General features: G+C 56.9%; 4 protein-coding genes across 4 annotated transcripts; 3 read left to right on the forward strand and 1 right to left on the reverse strand.

Moving 5' to 3' along the window:
- Positions 1 to 1463: 1463 nt before the first annotated feature.
- Positions 1464 to 7674, reverse strand: INS49_009964 (uncharacterized protein; the record flags this gene model as incomplete). Its single annotated transcript, XM_043170691.1, has 7 exons — positions 1464 to 1825; positions 1848 to 3141; positions 3195 to 4378; positions 5183 to 7215; positions 7269 to 7381; positions 7450 to 7516; positions 7631 to 7674. 7 exons carry the CDS (start codon positions 7672 to 7674, stop codon positions 1464 to 1466), a joined length of 5097 nt encoding a protein of 1698 aa, XP_043025256.1.
- A 1063-nt stretch (positions 7675 to 8737) lies between these two features.
- On the forward strand, positions 8738 to 9707 carry INS49_009965 (uncharacterized protein; the record flags this gene model as incomplete). The annotated part of the gene is made up of 2 exons (XM_043170692.1): positions 8738 to 9113; positions 9199 to 9707. 2 exons carry the CDS (start codon positions 8738 to 8740, stop codon positions 9705 to 9707), a joined length of 885 nt encoding a protein of 294 aa, XP_043025257.1.
- A 1341-nt stretch (positions 9708 to 11048) lies between these two features.
- INS49_009966 (uncharacterized protein) lies at positions 11049 to 12215 on the forward strand (the record flags this gene model as incomplete). Its single annotated transcript, XM_043170693.1, has 1 exon — positions 11049 to 12215. One exon carries the CDS (start codon positions 11049 to 11051, stop codon positions 12213 to 12215), a length of 1167 nt encoding a protein of 388 aa, XP_043025258.1.
- Positions 12216 to 13792: 1577 nt separating this feature from the next.
- INS49_009967 (uncharacterized protein) lies at positions 13793 to 15433 on the forward strand (the record flags this gene model as incomplete). The annotated part of the gene is made up of 1 exon (XM_043170694.1): positions 13793 to 15433. The coding sequence occupies one exon, from the start codon at positions 13793 to 13795 to the stop codon at positions 15431 to 15433; it is 1641 nt and encodes a 546-aa protein (XP_043025259.1).
- Between the last annotated feature and the right edge of the window lie 1365 nt (positions 15434 to 16798).

Raw genomic sequence — 16798 nt, forward strand, 5'->3', positions numbered from 1 at the left:
AAGTCCAGCTGCGTTGGTCCACAGGCGATTATAAATCAAATTTGCTCCTTGTCTCGTCCACCTGCGTGACAGCCAAGCTTGTGTTGGTCACTATCTTCTGAAGAAAGCAAGCACCTGCAAAGAAAAGCCTGACTGAGCATGTCGGCACGCAAACGGTGGTCACTTCGACTATCCTGTCAGACACGAAATAGACCTATATAAAGGAGGCTCAAGTCCCGGACTGGTTTCCTGCTTGCTCCCTATCGACAAATTTGACATCCACAAACTTGAAACCAGCAGAATTGATCATACAAGAATCAAACGTATCCTCAAAGACAAACATAATGCCTGGCCAAGAACCCAAAGAGACATCCGAGGTCCCGGAAACGTAAGTCTCCCAGCGACATCTCAGAGCATAGACGTGAGGCTGAATGCTGTAAACAGCCCGCAGACCGACACCGTACCCAAGATAGTCACCAGCGACCATAGTGGAAAGGAGACTGAGAAGAAGGAGAATGAGGAGAAGAAGTGATGAGAAGCTAGGACCTGCAACGATGCTGCGTGGGCGCTGTTGACACTCTCCTGGAGGCGGATGTTGACAGGGGGCTGGGGTCAGGAAACACGAAAGATTTCAGCCAGGCCGACGAAGATGGGCTGGAGTCCCCCCACCAGTTATCATGTCACTGCGGTCTTTTTACGGGCTGATCGAGAGGCTTGTTTTGACGCTACCAATCTGCTACGCATGGCAAGGGTTAAGTGAATAGCAGGATTGTAATGTGACGATAGCGAAGTGACTCAGGCAGCATGCTACCACAATTGACAGGACCATCACTTGAAAGAGGCACTTGCAGTTCGTATGTGAGATTCTCTGATTGACCGAGCCCTGAAGACTCTATGCGAATTGTACAAGGCAAGAATGCCTATTTACACATGATATGTGCAGTTTTAGGTCCTCCCGATCGTGAGAAAGGACATGCCAGCCCCTCTAACGTGCCATAGCTTGCTATCTAGCTCTATCCGAGCAATGCCGTGTGCAATGCCATGCCATATCCATGCAATGTGATCCATGCTCGCCATCATGATGCCGTCTCGTAAAAGTCAACCGCAATGTGTCCGACTCCCTTCCCTATCAGTACATCGTAACCATAATTGTACAACAGCACTCGAGTGCCGTCAGGGTGTGCCCTTTCGCTAGGCTAACCTGCCCTTGCGTCTTCAATGCCACGCATATTACTCGTCTGCAGACGCGATCGTGGGCCCTTGCATGTAGGCAGACCTCTTCGCCCACATGTCTTCTCAAAATTCGATCTCGTCAGTATCGTGCTCGGAACACACTTCGCCGTGCCCATAAATCCCATAAACCAGGCTGACCCATTCATCCAAGGCCTTCGGGCAGATCACATCTCTCTCCCTAATTTCCTTCGCACCTTGCATTACTCGCCCACAGCTATCGCTGCCCAGTCGAGTCACAGCAGAGCTAGAGCTTAGTACGTGGCCCCGACCCAGTCGAGAAGGGCCACCAAGGCCCTCACTGTCCACGCCCCAAACCTGTAAATCCCCACGACCACCGTGACCATCCACATTGCCACCACGACGCTGAACATACAGACCGCAGCGACAGTCGCTCGCAGCGCAAATCCGCAGCTCACGCCGAGGACGCCGCCAAACCGCAGCTCGTCGAATCCGACGGCGCGGGACGCAGCTAGCCCGACTCTCGCAATGCCACGCTGTAGCAGCTCGCGTCTCCGGAGGCGCGTTGCCTTGTTGTCAGCGGTGGTACTGGCGGTACCAGAAGATGTCTTGGGCGCATTTGAAGACGTTGTCGCCCAGGTCGCGGGGCCGCCGACTAGTCAATGTCCACCGCCCACGCCGGAGCTCGACAGGGAGAGCAGCTTCCGGGTTCTTCTTAATCACCTGGTTCAGGCTCTTCTCCATCTTCTCGGCCTCCTTCTTGGCGAGCGTGAACGCCTGCTCCATGTCCTCGACGCTCATCATCGGGAAGTTGGCTAGCGCGCTCGACGACCCGCCCACGTTACCGCTCTTGCCTGCCACCGATGACGCCAGCGACGGCATCGATGGCGTCGCTGTCATGGTGTTCGCCATGCCCGAGAACTCATCTGCCGGGTCGAGCTTCGCCAGGCTTGAGCCCGCAGACTGGCCCGTGAGCTCGGCAGCCAGCGCGGCAGTGGACGATGGCGACCCGGAGGATGCGAAATTGAGAATCAACGGAGCAAGCGAGTTGAGTGCGTTGGTTGCGTTGGCCAGATCCTGCTTGGACAAAGGCGGGGTCTGAGGGGCATTGTTGTTCTGACCTGCGCCAGGTGAAGTGTTGAGGGAATGCTTGGGATCAGTGACGGCCGCGAGCGTGTTCAAATTTGCCGTGCCAAGGTTGAGACGCGGCAGGATCGACTGGTTGATGTTGGCGAGGGCCTCCTCGCGGGTCATCTTCTGCATTGGGTCTGAGACCGCAGGTAGACGCAGACCGTCAGCAGTAGCGGTTCCTGGCCCTTGAGGGAAGTAGCTCGGCGTGCCATTGGCGACGGCGCGACCCTTAACCACGCTGAAGCCGTTGCCGGCTTCGTGACGTGTGTGAACATACGTTGCCGGATCACCGACCTTCGCAGCGAGTTCCGCCAGCAATTCGAGGTAGCGTTGCTCCTCGGCGGCAGTCAGGTTGCGCACGCAGTTGCCGTTGGGTGTAAGCAAAACGCGCGAGCCATCGATAATTTTGTGCACGGGCTTGCCAGAGAGGAGGGCCTGCTGGTCCTCGTCACTAAGCATAGACTTGATCTCGGTCAAGCCATCCTTGGGCACGACAGGCGTGTACTGCTCAGAGCGGTGAGAGGTGCTTGTGATGCCCTTCAAAAGGCCAAGCGCGTCAACATCTGAGATCCAGCCAGCAGATGCGAGCTCATGGAGAATAGCAGCCGGTGGAGGAATCGGCCTGTCTGTCACTGGTTTCGAGACCTCGCCAGTGGAAGAGGCATTACCTTCCTTCCGCCTTGATCGAGGGATCAGCGGCTCTTCCAAGCTCATAGATTCGTTAACGGCCTGGCGATAGGTAGAAACTTTCTCCTCGGCTGCGAGCTTGCCCTCCTTCTCGACGGGCCTTTCTGCTGGGCCAGGTGACTGAGGGCGACTCTCCACTGGCGGGGTCGCGTCCTTGGTCAACGTCTGTGTTTTGGCTGCTTCTTCTGCTTCTTCTTGCGACCAACGATGGGTGCAATCACAACTTCCGGTTCCGGCTTCGTCTGGACTGATATCGCAGCCGCTTCTTTCTTTGTCGCATCTTTCCTCGCTTTGCGTTGCTGACTCTTGGTTGTGTTTCGAACAGCGGCTGAGCCGACTCGCGAAGGACCAGGCGGTGGAGAGTTCGTCCGAGAAGCGGATGCCGATGCTGATAGAATGGACGCCGTATCTGAGACATCTGCACTGCCTGGAGTCTCTGGCCGCTGCAAAGTGCTGAAAGCATGACGGAGAGACACAGGCGCAGCAGCCCCGGCGGACATAGACGGAGGCGTCTCTGCCTTCGGCGTCGAGACAACTCGCAAAGTTTTCGGCACTCGGGTAGCAGGCGAGGATACGGAGACCGAACTTGGCGTTGGCAACGCCGGGAACGCTGATTCGTCCGCTTTCTCCACGGCCGATGTCACAGCGGAGGGAGGATTGGACTTTGCCGCAGCTGCTTTGGTCGCGGCCGCAATATTTAGAACCCCCGGCACAACCTTCCTCTCAGCCTTCCTCTCGACCTTCGGCGCAGATGCAAGCTGGGTGGGAGTCTCGCTTGCAGCAGGTGTTGTAGCAGACTTTGGGGTCTCGGCTTGGACCTTTTTCGCAACCATCGGAGTCTTGATAGAGGGGGCCTTCGCTGGCGCAGGTGTCGAGGTTCGAGACACAGGCTTAGCAGATTCTAAAGCCGGGAAGTCCTCATCCTGAAGCACTGGTTTCTTGCCCTTGGCGGACGTGCTCGCCTGGGAAGCAATCTCCATAGACAAGCCACTGTCGAGGGCGAGTGCCTTGATGTTCTTCTTGGCCTGAGCTCCCGTGGCCGGCTCAGCTCCTTTCTTGCTCGCACTCGCGGAGCCAGCAGCCGAAGCAGGAGATGCAGATGCTGGCTTGAGCGGAACAACAGGGCTAGGGGTGTTGTTGGAGAGCAGGCCCCCAGGTGGGGCAATTGCAGGGCCAACAAGTCCCGGGGGCGCTTGTAGGGGCGTCGCGGTTCGCGGAGGATGACCGTGAGCCATGAAGCCCAAGCCAGGAGGCGGGACGGCCGGAGCTGTGGGCACAACGAACGTCTGGAACGCATCCGCTGTTGCCGAAGTCTCTTCGTCAACCGGATCATCGGACACGAGGGCGTCGACGATGTTGGTGGCGTCGTTCAGGAACGGATCGTCCTCATCTATAAGAGAAGGGCAGTTAGCACATGGCTTCCCCTCTCTGTCTATTCTGAATCATATGGCGGGGTGAGGCAGCGAAAGGAACGCCACAAGGCAGCACGACGACACCCCCAAGAGTAATTATATACAAGAAGGCTCAAGGTTGGTCACGGCTTCCATCTAGGCGATCCCGGCAGGTTCTTGAGAAGCAAGTGAGGCACGTTATTGTTGGCAAAGAAGATTTTCTCTATTATCCCCAGGAATTCATGCCGCATCAGCCCCGGAGTTGTGGACCGGAAACTGGGCACGTGATGTTAACGTACATAGGTGACCTTGAGGAGGACGAGATGGCTTGCCTGACGTAACCCTGAGCTCGAAGTATGTGGAAGTTGTGTGTAGGGTGCCAATCCTGTGAGATAACGCCTTTCGAGGATAGGTCTCCTTGGAGACTGCCTTCAACTCCTCTTGTTTTTTCCAAATGCAACGTGACGCCTTTGCAAATCCCGCCGGCCTGCGACCCGTGAGCGGCCGGCGTTTCGCGATGCTCGCTCAAACTCAGAAAGCAGTCAAAACCGCACTGTCCATGGTCCGTCGTGCTGCCCTGTGCCCGTTCCCTTGCAAGCCGAAAACGCCTGCATTACAAAGCGTACAGAATATCGTTCCAGACATTGAAAGAGGAAAAAGGAAAAGGTTTCGTGCATGACCGAGGCGAAGAGGAAGACGGGAACGTGTCCCGCCTACCAACCCCGATATTGCGGCTGCGAGTTGTACAACATGTTGGGGTTGTACCCACCTTGGGCCTGGCCTCCAAACAGCCCCGATCCGACCCCGGCATTGCTCTGTTGATGATGCTGGATTCTCGCCCTGCAGGATGCTCGGGTCCGCAAGATCTACTAAGCCACTCCCCCCAGAGGAGGAAGTGTTAGCGTGCCTGTGCTTCTTCCCCTTCTTCTTCTGCTTGGCACCGAGATCTTGGTATGCTCCGTTATAGAGCGCTCCCATGAAGCCGGCGGTAGCAGGAGCTGGGGTGGAGGAGGAGGAAGGTGGGTACTGGTTGGGAAATGAAGGAAATATGTACTCACGCTTGTTAGCATCATGGCCCTGGCCGACTCCACCAGCTCGAGTCCTAATCAGATTTTGAAGAACCTCGTTAGAGTCCTTCGCGCCGAATCCAGAGCTGCCAAACGCGTTGCCCTGGCCAAACATGCTCGGGGGTGTTCCCGTGGACTTGAGCCCTGGTGGAGGACCAGGCATAGAGGATGAGGAGTAGTACTGGCCGCTCGGCTGCGAGTGGAAAGTTGAGGGCATCATGGAAGCCTGCTGCTGCGCCATGAGACGAGGGTTCGTAGCAAGCTTCACGGTGTTGGCCGAGGGTTGATTTTCGTTGGCGAAGCTATAGCGCGATGTCTGCCGGCTATGGCCCTGACCCTGTCCCTGGAACAGCGCTGACTGAGAGGCGTTGATACCAGGTGGCATGCTATCCGCAAAGCTGGCTTGCGGGCGCATGTAGGTTTGCTGCTGTGGAGTCAAGGTGCGGTTGCCGATTGTGGCAACGTTGGCTGCACCTTGGGTGAAACTGGAGCCAACATTGGGGCCAAACAAGCCTTCCGTATTGGTACGCTGGATAGGTACCTGGGCGATCGACCGACGCTGCTCAAAAGTATGCGTTTCGCGACTCTGATCGCGCTCCTCCGGCTCACCCCCCAAAGCCAAGCTTCCGCTTTCGGGCTCTCCCTCGGGCTCGAGTGGTTCCACTGGTTCAATTTGCTGTTGCTCTTGCTCTCCATTAAGTTGGCGCTCCTCCTCGTCTCGCATTGCCAGCCGTCGCTCGCCTCCTCGAGGGTCAAATAGAGGCGGTATGGTGTTGTCGGGCGTGACAGGTCGCAGCTTGAGCTCTGCGCCACCCAAGGACTTCAAGATTCCAACAAGTGCGGTATCCCAGGGGTTCTTCGGCTCTGGCGGCTCGGCAACCAGAGAATCATTCGATGCTTCTGCGGCAGGAGGTTCGGGCTGTGCTTCCGGATGCTCCTGGGGCGGCTCTTGAGGCGCAGCTTCCACGGCCTCCACCTCGGTCGCTTCGGTTGTTGCGGGCAACGACATGGACACGGCCGGGCTCGACGCTGCACCGCTGGTTGCATGACTGCCGCGCCGGCTACGCTGCTGTTGGCTGCGGGCCCAGTTCGCTGAGGCTGGCAAAGCCGGAGCATCCCCGCTCTCTGATCCGTCTTTGCTAGAGGTGCGAACCATAGGCTGAGGTACTTGATGCGACTGTGAAGGGGGCCCTTGTTGTCGAGACGCTGACCGTGAAGAGTTGCCGCCGCCATACGGTCTCTGCGTCTGCATGCTATTCAACGACGAAAGATCCTGTCTGGTATAGCTATCTTCCTCGTCGCCGAGTTCGTGCAAAAACATGCATTGACGGTTGTTGCACTGCTCGTATCGAAGCCAAGCGGAACAGTACTTGGTCGTGCCGAGCTGGGCCTTGAGGATTCGTTCGCCGTTCTGGGAGCCGTTGACTGCTTGGATACAGCGCTGGGCATCCTCCTTTTTCTCGAAAGTGACATAGATTCCCAGGGACTGGTTGTGGCCGTCTTGAGTCTTCCGGTTGCTAATCGAAATCTTCTGAATGTTGCCATACTGCCCAAAGAATTGGGGTTGTCGAAGGGTCTTGAGTAGCTCGTCCTCTCGTACGGTAGGGGTCAGGCCGGTGACGTAGACAAGGTTCTTTTGAACGACGCGTATGCCGACCAGGTTCTTGCGCGCATCCTTCTCGGTATCGCGCCTTTGTATCTCTTTTTGGCCTTGTAATTCGGCGCGTTTCTTTTTGCTTGTCTGTTGCCTGGCGCGGAACTCGGCTTGCCTGTGTACTGTCAGTAAAGCACCGTGGTAGGAAAGATGCGCTGTGCGACCAACTCTTCGGCTGTGACGGCCTTGTACTGTATTGTTTTCTCGTCGTAAGGTCGTCGGCAGGCGGGGCAGAGACCGTTTATATTGTTTTTGATGTTGTGAAAGCAGAACTGGCACACCTAGATGCGGAGAAGTTGAGTCAGCCAGAGGAACCCAACGCCGTGAGGACCTGACAGCTAAAGCTCACCTGGTATCCACAGGGACAAGGTCGAAAGTTCTTGTCAGAGAGGTCAAACTCCTCGATGCAGAGAGGGCTAAGGCATGTTAATAAGTGCAAGAAGATGGGCCCAGCTTGGTGGACAGTATCTTGCAGCACAGGTTGGAGGGAAGGGCGAATGGGATGGGATGTCTGGCGAAAAGGTGCTTACCAGGTCTCCTCCTCATCATCGAGGTACTGATCTTGAGGTGCCATGACTGATAATCAGAGCCACAGCAAGTGTTTGGCTGTGTCGATCGTTGCTGGGATTGCAAGACGACGGCGTTGCGCGACGAAAGGGTCGTTTGTAGTGAAGGCGAGGATGCCAGGGCTGTCACAGTGACGAGACAGAACGCAACGCAACTCGGGTAAAGGTCGGCAGGGGGTTGCCTAAGCCAGGTCTCGAGAGGCAGTCCAAATCAGACGATTAAATGCAATGATTAAGACGGGTCAGATGGACCGTGTGTAAATGTCGAGTGTGGCAGCTGCAACGACGCGCCTGGAGAGGAAGAGAGGGAGGGGGCGGGTTGATACTGATGGGATGGCTGATGAAGAGGAAAAGCAGTAGCAGGAAGTTCAGTCGTGGTTGGCATCAAAGCCTTCCACGCCACGGGCCAAGGTGGAAGGAGCACAGACGGTCGGAAGGGCGCTAGTGCCCAGCCAGGACTAGCCTCACCCCAGTTCCAAGGAACCAATGAGCAGGTTGCACCGGAGACGAGAGGCCAGAGTACAGTGTTGTGGCACAGTCCCAGGGGACGGTACGGTGCGGCACGGTACAGTCAGCAACGTTTCGGTGCCCAGCCAGGACCGATCCCCTGCCTGGAAACCGCTGGCTGCTGCAGGAGCGACTCGGCGAACCTGCTGTACTGTACATCCTGCCTCCCTTCTGACGAACAGGTTCCCTACGCCTTTGCAGTAGCCTTCGTAGCTTCGACTATCGAGATTTTAACAGTGGATTTTGTCTTCGTTACCTTAATCCACATCAACGACGCAGCAACAGAGACATTCAACGCCTTGCTGGGTGATACAGTCCAAGCATAGGCCGCACGTGAGAGATCACCTGACTCGCTCGAGCGTCTCTCCGGCTGCAGCGAATTGGCGGCGTTGCTTTAATCATCGCTCCCATTCTCCCAGTCTCGGCCCGTGAACGACATCACCACTCCCCAAGCTCCAGCCAACCCCAGCCCAGCCGCTCGACACCGAGGGGCACATTTGACCAAGCCGGGAAGGTCCTCCAGCCGTCAATTGACCTCCCAACAACCCCCGAACACCGTCCAGAATGGCCAGCAAGCTCTGCAGGAGCCGGGCGTTGGCCCAAGCCCTGCGACCGGCAAAGCCATCCGTCCAGAGCGAAGCTGCTGCTGCGCGATGCTTCTCCGCCACCGCGCGCGCCGGCGTCGGCTCCTACGCCGTCAAGCTCCCCAAAGATGCCAAGAACTTCCGGACAGCAGAACGAGAGAAGCTCGGCTCCCTCGAGGCGCCCATCGTCAACCCTGCCGACAAATACCAGTCCAAGGCCGACAACCTGCACAGATACGGCGCCTGGCTGATGGGCGTCCTGCCCAAGTACATCCAACAGTTCTCCGTCTGGAAGGATGAGTTGACTATCTACATCTCACCGTCCGGCGTCATTCCAGTCTTCTCTTTCCTCAAGTGTATGTCGTCATGCTCAAGTGCTTACTGCTAGTCTGTCGGCGGCGTCGCGGCCCATTGCTAACATTCTCTTCCTTGCCTCTGCAGACAACACCGCCGCCGAGTTCACGCAAGTCAGCGATATCACCGCCGTCGATTTCCCCACGCGAGACCAGCGCTTCGAGGTCGTGTACAATCTGCTCTCGATCCGCCACAACAGCCGGATCCGCGTCAAGACGTATGCCGACGAGGCTTCCCCCGTGCCGTCCATCACGAGCCTGTACGAGGGCGCCAACTGGTACGAGCGCGAGGCATACGATCTTATGGGGGTCTTCTTTGTCGGCCATCCTGATCTGCGGCGCATCATGACCGACTACGGATTCGAGGGTCACCCGCTGAGGAAGGATTTCCCGGTGACGGGATACACGGAGATCCGGTATGACGAGGAGAAGAAGAGAATCGTGACGGAGCCTCTGGAGCTGACACAAGCATTCCGGGACTTTGAGGGCGGCTCGAGCGTGTGGGAGCCGGTGGGGACGGGTATTGACAGAAAGCCCGAGAGCTTCAAGCTCCCGACGCCCAAGCCGGAGGAGAAGAAGGAGGAGCCCAAGAAATAGGCGTTATGCGCAAGGTGGGGTGTACATAACTTGTGTCAATACTATTGCGAGGTTCCTTGGATCAACCGGCCAGAAATAGCATCGGTTTGCTACTTCCTCACGACCGAGCCTACGTCCGGGCTGTTGGAAAATGTGCAGGCCGGTCAGCCTGTTCAGGATCTGCTTAGGCAGTCAACCAAGTTACAGGCCTGTCTATCTTTTCTGAATCGTCGCAGTCTTGTCTTTCCAGGGCTATTTTCACGGATGTGAAAAGGGCCCAGAGGCACTTTCAAGGAGGACTTAGTCCTGTCCCTGGCTCTCCTGTCCCAACATGTGTCTGAGTGTTGACGACCCTCGGGTCTGCTTGAAATACAATCATTTCAGCCCCGCTCTCTTGAGATCGTGCTCCAGGATAGGGACCTAGAACTTTCCGTAGAAATAATGTAATGCTCAGGACGTCAAGATCCATCTTATCTAACCCTACACGTAGCTGCCTTCAGTCTCATGTGTTCTGCAGGGGCTAGAATTGTCTCGTGACGACGACGGATCGTGGGAACAGGTTCGCCTCATCCGGATGACTGTGTCCGACAACTAGGTGACTGCTCCCCGAGCAGGTCTTCAAAGGTAATGCCTGCGCTGCCGCTGGCATAACCAGGTACTGATGCAGTCATGAGGACATGGGTCCTCTGGCTGGCATACATACAATGCATTATCCGAGTAGTGCAAGGTAGTCCCGCGCTCGTGCCCCATTCATCCACCTGCCGCCTTTACCTCGTGCTCGTTAGCCGCTTAACACCATCCGCACCCGTACTTTTCCTCCCTGTTCCTGGCCCAGTCCCAGTCCTAGTCCCTGCTGCTGCTTCCCATCTGCCGTTTCCATTCCCAGTCTCCCACCCGCCACTTTGAGGGCATTCGCCTCAGGCAGAGACACTCGACCACTTCCATCAATTTCGCCCTCCCACCCCGACATTTCATCTCGCATTTTGGCTCGCACGGGCACGGAGACGCCTTTCTTTCATCGTGCTCGACAACCCCGACCACCTGCGACTGGCTTTCCCAACCCCGACTGGAGGGCCATCGGCGGCAACACGCTGGATGACTTTGCCTGGGCCAGCCCTCCCCCACCCTGCGCCTGACTGGTCTTGACTCCGACCCGACAACTCGCTTGGTTGCACTGCACTACGCACTCGTCCCGTCCCAACTCACTTTCACACTCATCCTCAACTCAACCCTCAACCCTCACCCTCACCTTTTCCCCCAACTCAAACCCGCTCGTCTTCTGCTGCCTTGTCAACACACACGCCACACACAGCAGTGAGCCGCACCACATATCTTATGAGGCAGCGCCCTCCCTCGCCCACCATGATGGAGGGTCGAGACTATGCCGAAGACGACGAGGGCCTCTTTCGCTTCGATAACGAGGAAGAAGAGGCTGCCTTTCTCAGCGGCCTGAACGAGGACGAATTGATGGAGCCTCTGACACCGATCGGATCGGCTGAGCCCGTCATCGCCCCAGCCGCACTCCACCACTCCGCCGCCGCCGCCGCATCTGGAAGGCCCCACAATAATAGCAACAACAACAACAACTTCTCCTCTGTCAACGCTTGGCAACACCCGGAGCCTGCGTCGCCGCCGCCCCCGTCTCTGTCGTACTCGCCTTCACCTAGCACTACGCCAGCTACACATTATCACCCTGCAGACCGGCGCCGGCTTTCGTCACGTCGCTCACGACAATCCCAGCTGTCCCATCAGGGCTCAGATCAAAGTCTCGGCCAGCATGCTCACCGCCCACCGACAGTTCCTAAAAGTGTGCACCATGAGGATCTCCAGCAGCTTGACCCTCACACGATGCGCTATGCACATCAACCTCCTGGCCAGTATCAGGTTGATGATGATGGCCTTGCCAGTGATGATGTTGAAGAGCGGACCCACGACCAGGACATGATGACTGAAGATGAGCCTACTAGAGACGAGCTCAGGGAGAACGGCTTCGTCGAAATTGACGCCGACGGTGTCCAAGCCATGTTTAACGGCAACGAGGCGGACCGGGTCACAGCTCAGAAATTTCAGTCCGAGGTTCTGAAAACCATAAAGCAGAACGGCAAGGTGGTCTACATGGTCGGCCAGGCGACCGCTCAGTGGTGGCTGAGTTCAGAGATGCAGAAGCGGCGGAGAGCTGCCGCGCGCCGAATGTTGGACATCGGGGGCGCAGTTGCATCCTCGGCCGGGAACGTCATCATGAACAACACTCCCATCGGCGGAGTCGTGACCACGGTGTCGGATAATGTCACTGCATTCAGAGCTGCGCCATTTCGATACACGATGCAGGGGCTTGGGATCATGAAGAAGGACAGATCTGCAGCTGCGGTCCTCTCACCCACGGCAGCCGATCCCCGTGTGTCGGACAGCGACTTCTTGGGCCCAGGTGACGACAGGCATTTTGCGTCCTCACCTACGATAGTCCAGGATGAGGACGACGACGATATGTTAGGTGTGCTGAATTTTGATGAGGACGAGGACGACATCTAAAAACAATAGGCTCTGGACGACACCATGGCCTTGAAATTGGACCGCACAAGTGCATACTCCTCATCAACCCAGGGAGCTCACTCTGAATCATCGTGCAGCATGGTGGCAGTTCGATTTCACAACCCCCGAATGGCTGTAATGGCAGCCGTCAGCAGACGGAGAGGGGACAACAACCATCGCGAATTTTCCAACACACGTCCTCATAGTCCATCAATCATATGCGTCGGCGTCTTGGTAGGGTTGGCTGGGTCTTCAGCGTTTCGTTTTACTCTCTATTATCTTTGAATTTTCTCTTGAATCACTGACTTGGCAAGGATACCTGGATATGGCAGCCACTTATGTATATGAATGTTCAAACAGCAGCACTGGGACGGACTCTTTGTTTGAGCCGCGCTGCGCTCGGAGGACACAAATGTGCTGACCTTGACTCTGGCGCTACAATTAGACCTGTGGAATGGTTTTCTTTTGGCGCATTGGAAGCATCTGCTGTGATATCATCTAGGGCTAGGATCCAGGACGGGCATCCCTGGGCTTCATGAAGGTGGCTTTTTGATTTGTACGCTGAGTGACTTGAAACCAGCAACAACCCAACCAATGCATACAAGTTCTCAAAATAAATGTCTGAATCATGTTGGTGGATATCTCAGAGGCTTGGCTTGTGCTTCCTACACAGTAGGGTGCACCTGATGTGTGCAAGGTTTCCATCTGAGCCGCCCACGGGATACGAAGCACCGCGACAGCTTCCAGCCGAGTCAATGCGCGCCCCCACGCACCAGCCCACCTCCAGCTGGAGACCCCCCCAAGTTGAGCAGGCCCACTCGCGGAGGTTGTGGGGAGTGGAGAAAACATCACTTCTCCAGACAGCAGCGCACGAACTGGCCAACAAAAGCGAGCTCAATTAAGGAGAGACCGGCCAGTTCTCCACAAGTCAACTGTGATGTACACGCCAACGGATAATCTCCGGGACACATGTGGAAGGAAGCCTGGCAAGCGGGAACGGGCTACTCTGGACTGTCGCCAGCAACTGCAGTGCCTACTTACATGGACCCGCTCCCGGGGCGTCCGGATTCCCGTCTCTTTCGCAAGCCTAGGGCTGTTTAGCTTCCTGTCAAATCGAGGCGAGCTGCAGCTTCGTGGGCCGACCATCGATTGTCGCCCCGAACCCGTCTATAGCCCTCTCCGCCGGTGACTCGACTGCAGGCTCACGGCCGCGATCATGTCGCCGAGTCCAGAGAACGACCTCGGAACACCAAACTCCACTGGTGGTCCGGCACGCTCGTCGAACAAGTCCTCGGCCCGCTCAAGACACGGCTGTCTCACGTGCAAGTAGGCGATCGGAAAACCCGCCGGCGATGGGCCCACAGAGGCAAAGGACCGATCACTGACCATTCGGCAGACGGCGGAAAGTCAAATGCGACGAGCTGAGACCTCGCTGCAGCCACTGCGAGCGTCTCAACCTCGAATGCAAGTGGCCGCTCTCCTTCCCAACCAGCAGCCATAAGCGGCGCTCAAGGCAGAATGCTGGGAGCACCGCAGCCCCAAGCAATGCCGAAGTGTCACGCACTCCCATGCCAGAAATGGAGCCGGCACCCAGCGGGCCACTGTTCCAGACCCCGCCTCTCCATGCCGTCAACCAGCTCTTCGACTACGCCTCCTTCCTGTGGGATTCCGGTACTGGCACGGGTGACATCTGGCAACAGATGAGCCCAGCCGTCACTGCTGGGCAGGGTGTGACGTTCGACGCGCTGGCTCAAAACGGGCATAATCCCGTTGTCCCCGCGGCCACGATCAACTCATCGCCCCAGGCCAGCATCAATGTCTCGATGCAGGGTAGATTGGTACCCAACAGTTATGACAACTCGGAGCCGTCAACAGTTCCAGATACCAGCTGCACCGGCTACGCCGACCAAGACGACCTGCTCGTGCCTTCCGAGACGGTAGCGGTGGAGAACCATCGTCTCATGGATTATTTCGCCCACGCTGTTACGCCTCCCATCCTGGCTGAAGTAGAGACGCAGAAAAACTGGTTTGCTATGCGGCAGGTCTTGGTCGGGATGTCCAACGCATCTCGCATGATACGATGGGCCATCCTGGCCTTCTCTAATCTGATGCTCTGCCGTCGCGATGGGAACTGGCTGGCAAGTCAGCAGAACCACTACGACAACGCCGCCGCCGAGGTGGCAGCGTACGATGAGCACCCGGCTGAGTCATTTCTCAAGCAGAGCATTGACCGTACAAACCTGCTGGCAACCCTATTCTTCCTAAGCTACGTTGACATCCTAGAAGCCAGGATAAAGACTGCTCACACCCATCTCAAGAGGGCCTACAACATCTTCCAGCACGGAGACAAGGCGTCTTTCACCCCGATCGAGAAACAGTTCCTCCTCTGGATACGGCTCCTCGATGGCCGAGCTGTGAGCGCCGGCGGCGACGGCCTCTTCCTCGAGAAAGACGAGGAGCCTCTCCTCGTCGATGTCTCGTCTCCCAACATCCTCAAGACCGCCACCGGCCCCGAGACCAGAGAAGACGAGCTCGCCGACGACGACATTGAGGACACCCTCTTCCAGGTCCTCTACCAGCCGGGTATTCTCTTCTTTCAGAAGGTACAGTCATTTATGGGCAGAATTTCTAAAATCGATCCATGGCACCGGCCCCGCGGCACAGTTGAGGACGAGACGGAGGTTATGAACACGGGGCAGGCAATCGCGGCGGACCTGCGGGCACTATACGAGCAGCGACCACCTTTGATGGATATCGCCGTCGCAGGGCGCCTAACGCCGCCGCACGTCTCCGCACACCTCGCGTCCGTGGTGACGCGGGCCTTCCGCACGTATCTGTCCAACTACTACGCGAGCAAAGTACATCTCCACCGCGTGGCATACAAGGCCTTCCCGCTGACGGCCGAGGCGGGCGACGCGCTCGCGCACATCCGGCGCCTCGCGGGCCTGCTGGCGGAGGGCCTCGACCGCGAGGACGACGCGCTGCCCGTCAACATGCTGTGGCCGCTGCTGATGCTCGGGTCCGAGCAGGAGCCGGACGCGGAGGAGCGCGCGTGGGTCATGAGCCAGATCCTGCGCATGGAGAGGGTCGCGGGCAACGCGAAGATCACGGCGCAGGTGCTGGAGGAGGTCCAGGCGCGGCAGGACGCGGCCAAGGAGAGGGTTGACATCCGGTCCGTCATGCACGCCATCTTCAACCGGTGCTTTGCTATCGTCTAGCATGTTGCTCCTCGGCTGTCTCCGCCTGTCTCCGCCTGTCTCCGCCTGTCTCCGCCTGTCTCCGCCTGTCTCCGCTGTGTCGATTTGCTGTCAGTCCAACCGCGGGCGTCGAGGTCGGCTTATTCAGCACTAGATACCTGACATGGACGGCGTCGTCATGTGCCCAAGAAGCTGCCAACCTCTTATGGAGATATCAAGCCGTCTTGGGCTATAATTAGTTGTTTGTCAGCGAATTGTGCCATCCGCCACTCGATCTACTGAGTTGTAGTCATCTTGGCAATACCCAGATTTGTGCCGGAATTGGAAGTTGATATCACACGGGACCGTCGAGTGGGAAGAATCCTTGGGGCCCTAGCGGCAGTTTCCGTCAACAGGGTCGCGGCCGTGGGATATTAGGCAGTACACTGGCCTGTGAAGATGGTTGCAATCTGTGGTCGCCTCGAACATTGAAGCAATGGGGTTGTGCATTGGCTTCCGTGATTGGCTCCTTTCACGGAACGGTGACCGAGACGCCAGCCTTGGTCACTAGTTGTCTTGCCGGTTGGAACCACCGTTGCCTGCCCACAGGGTGCGCATGAACGTCTGCCTTGCATTAGAGTTCATGTATGAGATCATAGGTGCAGCAATTCTGGCCGCAGGCGCCTCGATCTCATTTAGGTACTTGTCTGGCTAGGTGGGATCGGCAGAACTTTCGCCATATGTCAGGCACAAGTGGCTCGTTGGGCTCACTTCGAGGAGTGACCAGGATGAGCGGATGCTAAGGATTTATTGACCTCACTTTTGGGGTAAGGCCCAACGATTTTCTCTTGAAAACTCACAATGCAAGGCTAATGAGACAAATATGTCCACCGTAGAAGAGGCCTGACGTCTATGTCCTTTACAAGAATGGATCGGCCCACCCGCCGTTCAAATTATAACATCGTATCACTTGTCATTTGCTTGGCGTATTTGGCTAGTTTAATCCTTCACTACATGAGGTGACAAGAATCGTTTCCTTCTGATTGAGGCAGGGGTCCAAGGGGACCGCCGGCAGACTTGGGCAACGGCCGGCCGGCCGGCTTCGAATGCTACCTGTCATCCTGGGGGAGCACAAGCCGTCTGCAGCATATAAAGCATTCGCTTCCTTTTTCCGTCACAAGCAAATACTCAAGAGATTCTCATGCTGTGACTCGCAGAAACGGAGCATTGCGTCTACCCGATCAGCAGGCCTGAATAAACGGCATGGAGTGCTCGAACTCAATTCGTACCAGGACTGGCCCTATTGAGTATAACCTTGTGGAGCATCTCAGAAACTTGGCACCTGTTGGCGTCAGATTGTGCGGAGTCACTGTCCAGGCTTCCTAGTCACGACTGTGGCGTTTGTGG

Source organism: Diaporthe citri (assembly GCF_014595645.1).
Source record: "Diaporthe citri strain NFHF-8-4 chromosome Unknown scaffold_4, whole genome shotgun sequence".
NCBI lineage: Eukaryota > Fungi > Ascomycota > Sordariomycetes > Diaporthales > Diaporthaceae > Diaporthe > Diaporthe citri.